A 10,324-nucleotide genomic window follows, 5' to 3' on the forward strand; every position below is an offset into this window, starting at 1 on the left:
AGGGTACATAAACTACTTGTACGGCTCCCCAAGCCCCACACATTTATCTTCCCTGACTCTTTATCACCTTCCTCTGACACTTTATCACATCCACTCTCCGTCCTCCATCTCCACCACACTCACTCCTATACACTCACTCTCCAGACAACACAGAGAGCTTTGAAGCCCATCTCAGAATATTGCTCAGTAGATTTTAATGCCTCTAGGAAGGGTGATCAGGAAGGAGAGATTCACTCACCTCATAAGTTGATTTTATCATTACTTTATAATTTCACAATCATAACCAGTAATTATTAACATTCCATGTGTTCTCTGGGTAGGTGGAAATATCTATGTCTTAGGTTAACCACAATGCTTAAAAGCTATTCTTATCACAGGATGGTTTTCATGTTGGTTGTTTTAAAATGAAACATTACTCCACTAGATACAAAGATTTTCTTTGTTGAGAGTTTGTGAGTACTACTTTTGGGGGTGGGAAAGAGTGAGAATAAGAATGGTCCACATATTATATATTATTTTTTTGATGAAGCATCTGGGACCAAAAAACATACCCGAAAAATAGGAAAATGCAATGCTGATGTAAAAATTTATTTTAAATTTTAATACTCTCCTAGAGATAGCATATATAATTAGGAATAAGGAATTGGATTCCACCTTTATATTTAAATGTAAAATGAAATTTTTGTTTCCACAACATTCTCCTCAACATTGACAGAACTAGGAAATCTTACCTACTATGTTTTGGATTCCCATGTCTTCCCTTTTTGACTCCTTCTGTATCAATTTTCTTCCAAGTTTAAAGCCAGAGGACAGAAAGCATTTTGTAAACAACTGTAAAAAAGACATTTTTGTTTCTAGTTTTGCACAAGCAAAGCAATTTGATAAAGCACAACCACACATGATCCAACATAAAAACTGTAATTCATACACATATATCCAGAAAAATTATTCAAAATGAGTGAGGGAGAATTTTCTCACAAGTTTAAATTTTGTTGTGAATATGTAATGTATTTATTAATTTATAACCAAACATCATGCCCATGTAAGAGGATGGAAACTATTACCTTTTGTAGTTTAGCGTGAATTAAATCCTGAGCAGCAGTTGACAAAAGTATATCCACTCCTCCCCGCTTCTTCCACATCATCAACCTTTGGGTAGGAGGTGCAAGTTCCAAAACCATGAGTGTATCCGCAAAGGAAATAAGCTGTTTATGCATAATTTTGCTACTGATCTCCTTGACTGGGTCTATGAGCAATTTCCTTCTTTTGCCTTTCCTTTTCTCAGCAATGTCTAAGTGTAAGAAGAAGGCACAAATGTGATTGGTTGTACAGCTTTTTAAAATGATCCTAGGCATATCTAAGAAATGTCTATCACAATATTCCCTACAGAGTTCTATTGGGAAGAAAATCTATCCTTTCCTCTCTTCTGAAAATTATATATTGCAAGGTTTTTACCTGAGCAGTCAGCCACTAGCTGATGCATTTTGTAAGGTATTGCTCAAAGGTGCTTATGAGCGACTCTGTCGAGTTAATAAATGGACCACAGAGGAAATGTGGAGCAGAGACTGTACTGAGAGGGAAGTCATCTAATTTGAAGGATCTCTAAAAGGTGAACTGCCTATGTAAGAAGATAACTTTTTGAAACACTGATTTGTATTTGTGTAGTTTATTTTCCCCTCCTCAACTGAAATCCATTCACAAATCCTAAGTAAGTAGCTAGATCCAAGATTCAGCTACTTCAAGGAATTTTACCAGGCAGAAAGCAGAAGCGGCTTGAAGACAAAGCTTTTCTTTAGTAAAGCTGCAAAAGGGGAGAGAGAGTTCGATTTACCAGAATGAGAGGCGATATGAAATCAAATGGAACAGAAGGAACGGGGGAACCTGTTTGCTGATGTGCCTCTGTAAAATCCTGGGAACATGACAAGATCCCAGATAGGCTGGTTGAGCGATGATTTCACAGATTAGACTGGGACAGTGGGTACTAGAAAATGGTGCTGCTGATAATCAGAGGTCTCCTTCTACCTCCAACACCCCTCCCTTGAACTTGGTATTACATGGCCTAGGGAAGACAGGGGAGCTATGCATATTGAACGTCCTGCCCCAGTGGGATAGGGGCTCAGAGTTGCATTTAATAAAGGAAGAATGTAAATGCTTTATTCCTTGCATCCTTGAGTAGATAACATAAAATCCATAGCAATTACTCTACTTAAAATGAGACTGTTTCTAAAGGATCTACCTATGTATTTAATTCATACTTACTGTTCATTTCTAAAAACATGTTTGAGGCGATATGTTAGCAAGAAGAGGCTCTGTAGGATATTTTGTTAATTTTCAAGAGCTGTTCCCCTATTTCCCCAATTGTAAGACTCCAGGGGTTAGCACATAGCCTAGCACAAAACTGGACCTTAAAAAATTAAAACCAAAAACCAAATTCACTGTCGTCAAGTTGGATCCAATTCATAGCAACCTCTCCTTGGGTTTCCAAAGCGGTATCACTACAGAAGTAGATCACCCAATCTTCCTTCTGAGGAGTTGCTGGTGGGTTTGAACCGCCAGCCTTCTGGTTAGCAGTCAAATGCCTTAGGCACAAATGCAAGGTACCCACCAACATAATAACAGCTTTTGTTGGGAAGGGGAGAACACAATATTAAAAAAATTCATGGATTAGAAAATGGTGTATCTAAGCTTCAGAAGAAAAGTGGGAAAACATGCATCTTACAATCAAAGAAGTGGGGTATCTCCTGTTCTTGGTGATTAGACTGTTTTCTTCCTCTCCTTTCCTGTCCCTCAGTTTCATTCATGATGTCATTCAGATGACAATTTTAATTCCTTAGATCTTAGACTAACTTCTTACAAAGTATACTTTCCAAATCTTTATCAATATAGAATAATCTATACAGGCTGCCTCTACTTGCCCCCCACTCATTCACTCTTTGGCCACTTACAAAATGAATTCTAACTCCACCACTCTGCTGAAACAACTTGGTGTGATACCAGTGACCTTCTAATTACTAAAGCCTGCTTCGGCTCCTCAATCTTTAGGATCTTTCATAGCATCTGACAATACTACTCATCTTTTCTATTCTAAAACATTTTTCCTCCATGGCTTCAGTCCTTTCTCTATTTCTCCAGTCACCCGTTCTTTGATACGTCTGGCACGCCACATGCTGGGATTTCCTTTTTACTCCCATCTGCTATTCTTATGCAATCTAACTATTCTTGTAATTCAATAAAAGTGACAACGACAGTTAACATTAGCACTATGTGCCAGGTACCGGGCTAAGCACTTTGTATGGATTCCATCATTGCATCATCACAATAACTTTATGAGTTAGGAAACTTAGGTTGGGAATGGTTAAGGAACTTTCACAAGGTGCCAAATTTAGTAAGGAGCAAAGCAAGGATTGAAATTCAGGAATTGTGACTTTAGGGCCTGACATTACACTAACTCTTGAGAAATGCTTTTCTAATTAATCCATATGTTCTGCAACCAAATTTGTTTTCCTAAAGCATTTCTTTATTTTAAAAGTGGTTTTCAGACTCCAGGTCTTTGCACATTTCATTATAGTAATTGGCTTTGTCTTCTCCAGCTGTTCTTTGAAATCTGTTCAGCTCTTTTATCTTGTCATTTGTTCCATTTCCTTTAGCTACTCTCCATTCAAGGGCAAGTTTCAGAGTCTCTTCTGACAACCATTTTGGTCTTTTCTTCCTTGTCTTTTTAATGACCTCTTGCTTTCTTCATGTATGATGTTCTTGATGTCATCCTACAATTCCTCTGGTTTTTGGTTCACTGGTGTTCAATGCATCAAATATATTCTTCAGATGGTCTCTACATTCAAGAGGGATATATTTAAGGTCATATTTTGGCTCTTGTGGACTTGTTTTAATTGTCTTCAACTTCAACTTGAACTTGTGTATGAGCAATTGATGGTCTGTTCCACAATTAGCTCCTGGCATTGTTTTGGCTGAAGATATTGAGCTTCTAAATGGCTTCTTGCCACAGATGTAGTCAATCTGATTCCTGTGTACTCCATCTGGTGAAGTCCACATGTACAGCCACCCTTTGTGTTGTTGAAAAAAGGTGTTTGCGATGACTAAGTCATTGGTCTTGCAAAATTCTATCATCTATCTCCAGCGTTATTTCTATCACCAACACCATATTTTCCAACTACCAGTGGTGATTCTTTGTTTCCAACTTTTGCATTCCAATCACTAGTGATAATCAACACTTCTTGATTGCATGTTTGGTCAATTTCAGACTTTAAAAGTTGGTAAAAATCTTCAATTTCCTCATCTTTGGCTTTCGTGGTTGGTGCATAAATTTGAATAATAGTAGTATTAACTGGTATTTCTTGTAAGTGTATGGATATTATCCTATCACTGACAGTATTGTACTTCAGGACAGAGCTTGAAACATTCTTTGTGATGATAAATGCCCACCACTCCTCTTCAATTTGTCATTCCCAGCATAGTAGATCATAATGGTTGTCTGATTCAGAATGGCCAAAACCAGTCCATTTCAGCTCACTAATGCCTAGGATATCAATCTCTATGCATTCCGTTTCATTTCTGACAACTTCCAATTTTCCTAGATTCATACTTCATACATTCCATGTTCCAGTTATTAATGGATGTTTGTAGTTGTTTCTTCTCATCTTGAGTCATGTCACATCAGCAAATGGAGGTCCCAAAAGCTTTACTCCATCCATATCATTAAGGTTGGCTCTACTCTGAGTAGGCAACTCTTCCCCAGTCATATTTTGAGTGCCTTCCAACCTGAGGGGCTCATCTTCCAGTACTATATTGAGCAATGTTTTAGGGCTATTCATAAATTTTTCAGGTAATATATCAGACAGCGTTTCATTGCTATTCATAAGGTTTTCATGAGCCAATTCTTTGATAAGTGAATGGCCTCTTCCTTCTTCTGAGTCTGCCCTAGTGTGCAAGTCCCACTGAAACCTGTCCACCATGGGTAACCCTGCTGGCATCTGCATAGCCTCCAGCCTCATGGCAACACATAAGCCACCACCAGATGACAAACTGACAGACAAGTTGTCTCCCTTAGTTGTTCCAAATCGCTCTGTTCACCTTCTGGCTTCCTTTAAAGCTGTTCCAAACCCTGTGCTAGGCTCTCCTTCTGGACTGCCCTTTTAAGCCACTGCTCCAAACACCCCCGGTGCCTGGCTCCCCTTCCAGGTCTCCCTTTAAAGCTGCTGTTCCAAACACCCCCAGCACCCAGCTCCCCTTCTGGACCACCCTTTTAAGCTGCTGCTCCAAATACCCCCAAGCAAGAAGAAGCATGAGTGGTTGGAAAATAAGGTCTTGGTGATAGAAATGACACCAGAGATCACATGATAGAATTTTTCATGACCAATGATTTATTCTCACCACTCATCTGTCAGTTTGTTGTACTGTGGTGGCTAGCGTGTTGCTCTGAGGCTGGAGGCTATGCCACCAGTATTTCAAATACCAGTAGGGTCAACCATGGTGGACAGGTTTCAGTGGAGCTTCCAGACTAACACCGAATAGAAGGAAGGACCTAGCAAGCTACTTCTTAAAAAAAAAAAAAAAAAAAAATTGGCCACTGAAAACTTTATGAATAGCAGTGAAACACTGTCTGACATATTACTAGAAAATTTTATGACTACCTCTAAAACACTGTCTGATATAGTGCTAAAGATGAGCACCTCAGCTTGGAAGGCACTCAAAATTCAACTAGGGAAGAGCTACCTTCTCAAAGTAGAGTCCTCATTAATGATGTGGATGGAGTAAACCCAAGGAGGGGCTGCTATGGGTCAGATCCGACTCGACAGCAGTGAATTTTGTTATAGGCAAAATATTGAACAATGTAGGAAGCATCAAAAGATGTACCAAAAGAAATTGGTTGATGCTCAGCTATTTCAGGAGGTAGCATATGATCAAGAACCAGTGGTACTGAAAGAAGAAGTCCAAAATGCACCGAAGGAATTGGCAAAAAACAAGGCTCCAAGAATTAATGGAATACCTACTGAGATGTTTTAACAAATGGATGCAGCACTAGAGATGCTCATTTGTTTATGCCAAGAAATTTTGAAGATAGCTACCTGGCCAACTGATTGTAAGGGATCCATATTTGTGCCCAATCCAAAGAAAGATGATCCAACAGAATGCAGAGATTATCAAACAATATCATTAATATCATACACAAGTAAAATTTTGCTGAAGATACTTCAAAAATGGTTGCAGCAGTATATTGATAGGGAATTCCTGGAAATTCAAGCTGGATTCAGAAGAGGACATGAAAGAAGGGATATCATTGCTGATGTCAGATGGATCTTGGCTGAAAGCAAAGAATACCAGAAAGATGTCTACTTGTGTTTTATTGACTATGAAAAAGCATTCGACTGTGTGGATTCATAACAAATTATGGATAATATTGTGAAGAGTCAGAATTCCAGAAAACTTAGAATGTACTCATGAGGAACCTTTACATAGACCAAGAGGTAATCATTCAAACAGAACAAGGGGATACTGCAGGGTTTAAAATCAGGAAAGGTGTACATCAAGGTTGTATCCTTTCACCATACTTATCCAATCTATATGCTGAGCAAATAATCAGAGAAGCCAGATTATATGAAGAAGATCATGACATCAAGATTGGAGGAAGACTCATTAACAACCTAGAGTATGCAGATGTCACAACCTTGCTTGCTGAAAATGAAGACCTGAAGCACTTACTGATGAAGATCAAAGACTACAAACTTCAGTATGGATTACATCTCAATACAAAGAAAAAAACCCTCACAACTGGACCAATAAGCAACAACTTGATGTATAGAGAAAAGACTGAAGTGTCAAAGATTTTATTTTACTTGGATCCACAATTAACATCCACAGAAGTAGCAGTCAAGAACCAAATGACATATTGCATTGGACAAATGTGCTGCAAAGGACCTCTTTAAAGTGTTTAAGAGCAAAGATGACACTTTGAGGACTAAGGAGCATTTGACCCAACCCATGGTATTTTTAATAGCTTCATATGCATGTAAGAGCTGGACAACGAATAAGGAAGACTGCAAGAGAACTGATGCTTTTGAATTGTGTTGGTGAATGGACCATGGACTGCTGGAAGAATGAAAAAAAGTGTCTTGGAGGAAGTACAGCCAGAATGTTCTTTAGAAGTGAGATTGGCCAGATTTCGTCTCTCATACTTTGGTTGTTTTGTCAGAAGGGACAAGTCTCTGGAGAAGGATATTATGCTAGGTAAAGTGAAGTGTTAGTGAAAAAGGGGAAGACCTTGAACAAGATGGATTGACAATGGCTGGAATGATGGGCTCAAGCATAGCGATGATTATGAGGATGGCACAGGACCAGGGAGTGTTTCATTTGCTGATATTTGAAATATCAGTGGTATAGCTTCCAGTATTACAGCAACATGCAAGCCACCACAGTATGACAAATTGACAGACAGGTGGTAGACAATATTTCATAGATAATTTATATCTCATAGTAGATAAAATATCAAAAATAAAAATAAATGAATGAGTCTGACCTGAAACATGAATTGGGTCAAGGGTAAATCCTTCTTCTGATAATAATGTAGTTTCATCCATCTTTTCATATTCAGGTAGACATACACACTCTGGATCATCTAGTTTTTCTAATCAACATATAAAAAATAATTACAAAGAAAAATCAAGATTATATTGTAATACAGAGGAAAATAAGAGAATTAAAGTGAAAGATAAACTAATTTAATATATATAGATTTCTCATTAGGGTTACATCTAACTTCTGAGAATCATGTATTTAGTAGAGTTGAGGAGACTGAGAGATTATATGGTCTGAGATCTACAGTGTTCAGGTGAACATGACCCCTTCTTACATATGAGACATCTAATGCTAAGCTATAATCAGAGGAAGTGAAAATAGTGGCAGTAACTAAATCAATGACACAAATTTGACTATATGTCTGCTAAAAAAATGTATTCTGTTATATAACTTTTATTTGACTCACAAAGAACTATAAATAAATTCCTATTCCTAATTCTTTTCACATTTTCAGCTTCTACCATTGTGCTAGAAAAAAGCTGTGACATCAAAAAGAATGAAGAATTAAAATCTGGCTTTTAATTTTTAGGAAAAATCATACTAAAAGACCTCAAATCAATTGAGGCACTTTCTTATGAATTTCAAATAGGGAAAATATCCTCACATTTGTAATTTCACCTAAATTGTGCATAGATTGTCAAACCATACTATTTAATAATTTTTTACTATATAATATATACTATTCTAATGATACAGAAGCACAATATTTTGGCAGAGTATCTAAATGTGCTCTAATACAAATAAACTCAGTTCTATTTAAATATCTTTCTCAGATTCCAGCTTTCTATTGTCTACAGTCAGACTAAAGGAGTTTGAGGGATAACATTTTTTATTACCTTGGAGCTCTGGTAGTGTAGTGCCTATGGCATTTGACTGCTAACCAGAAGGCTGGAGGTTCAAACCTACCAGCCACTCCTTGGAAGGAAGGTTGGGCAATCTACTTCTGTAGTGATATCGCCTCGGAAACTCAAGGAGGGGTTGCTATGAGTCGGGTCCAACTCGATGGCACATAACAACAGCAACGACATCACTGCTTAAGCCCAGAAGCTCTGAAACTTAGTATGAGTATCCGCTCACTTTCTATACAAAGGAAAATAGCAACATACCCACTGTAGTATTGGGAGGCTCCGGAGGCAGGATAATTTCTCTGTCTAGTTGATCGTCTTCTAACAGGACATTCTGATCATCTTGCAATAAATTGTCTTGAAAAACACAGTAATTTTGTCAAGCAGAGCTGAATCTGTTATTGGTTCACTAACATTGACATTATTATGTACAAGGCATTGTGAAGGATACAAAAATGAACAACCCCTACTTGATTAAATTTGATTATGTAGACTACCACATTTCACATGGAACAACAGAATTTTGTGTATTTAATTTACTTTCCTTTATTGCAGGAGAAAGACGTGGTAATCTGCTTCTGTCAAGATAACAGCTTTGGAAATCCTATAGAGCAGTTCTACTTTGTCCTACAGGGTTGCTATGAGTTAAAATCAACTCGAGGGCAGTGGGTAGGTTTCCTTTATTAAAAATCCATTTCCAAATGTTTAATTTCAGGAAATATTTACTAAACCAATAAACAGACAGTAGCTTTATACAAACCCATATTTAGATTTCAAATCAAAAGGTAAATGTGTTCTAATAATGTTTTAGTACCTATAGTTTCAAACTCCCTTGGCAGAGAACTAAGGTACAACCACTGTTTTGTGTTTGTTCTTTAATTTTCAAATTTCAAAAAGTTTGTCATAACTAGCTTTTAATGTGAATTATAGTATTATAAAAAGATTTGATGAGAATATTCTAATATCTTTAAGATATGTGCCAGTGAATTTCCTAGTTTTTGACACCTTTATTCTATGATTATTTTAAATTATATACCAAAAGCTTGGCAGATCTTTTAGAATAGCTGTCCCACAATTTATGTTTAAGAAAAACAATGTTTTGTTTACATTTAATTTATGGTCTAGTATATTTTGTGAGGAATATACTAACTCTATTCTATCCTCTCTGAAAAATAGGAATTTGTACAAATAAATAAAAACATGCAGCATTTCATAATCTATATGAAAAATGTCCAGCCTCTGCCTATGGCAGCCGCATGGGGGTCCTTGGTTCCTACTCAGACCTCTCCTCCAGGCCATGGGCCTGACTGGAGCTCCTGCCAAACTGACTGCCATAGAATTGATTTTGACTGATAGCGACCCTTCCTTGGGTTTCTGAGGCAGTATCTCTGCAGAAGTAGATTGCCCAGTTTTCCTTCTGAAGAGTGGCTGGTAGGTTTGAACCACCAGTCTTCTGGTTAGCAGTCAAATGCCTTAGGCACTACGCCACCACCAGCCACTCCTTGAAAGGAAGATTGGGCAATCTATTTCCATAGTGATACCAGCTCAGAAACCCAAGGAGAGGTCGCTATGAGTTGGATCTGACTCCACAGCAGTGTGTTGCGTTGTGCTGCATATGGAAAATGTGTTTAAACAGATGAGGATTTACTTAGCTTAAATGTGTATTTAAACCTAAATGTTTAGATATACTATAGGCTTTGAGAACTTACATAGACATGTGTTGACCCACATGACACAGATTTGTTGTTGTTGTTGTTATGTGCCGTCGAGTCAGACCCGACTCATAGCGACCCTCCTTGGGTTTCCGAGGCAGTATCACTACGGAAGTAGATTGCCCCATCTTCCTTCCGAGGAGTGGCTGGTGGGTTTGAACCGCCAGCCTTCTGGTT

The 10,324-nt window shown here is 37.8% G+C and overlaps 1 protein-coding gene across 1 annotated transcript in view; it reads right to left on the minus strand.

Annotated features, from left to right (window-relative positions):
* RAD21L1 (RAD21 cohesin complex component like 1) overlaps positions 1-10,324 on the minus strand; it is a 35,833-nt gene that overhangs the window by 11,373 nt on the left and 14,136 nt on the right. The window contains exons 6-9 of the mRNA XM_042783613.1: positions 8,697-8,792; positions 7,532-7,639; positions 1,065-1,291; positions 732-831 (exon numbers count right to left, since the gene is read on the minus strand). Coding sequence (XP_042639547.1) covers positions 732-831; positions 1,065-1,291; positions 7,532-7,639; positions 8,697-8,792 — 531 coding nt within the window. The remainder of the gene's footprint in view (positions 1-731; positions 832-1,064; positions 1,292-7,531; positions 7,640-8,696; positions 8,793-10,324) is intronic.

This window comes from Orycteropus afer, unplaced genomic scaffold (assembly GCF_000298275.1).
Source record: "Orycteropus afer afer isolate SDZICR_OR568_19922 unplaced genomic scaffold, OryAfe1.0 scaffold00020, whole genome shotgun sequence".
Classification (NCBI taxonomy): domain Eukaryota; kingdom Metazoa; phylum Chordata; class Mammalia; order Tubulidentata; family Orycteropodidae; genus Orycteropus; species Orycteropus afer.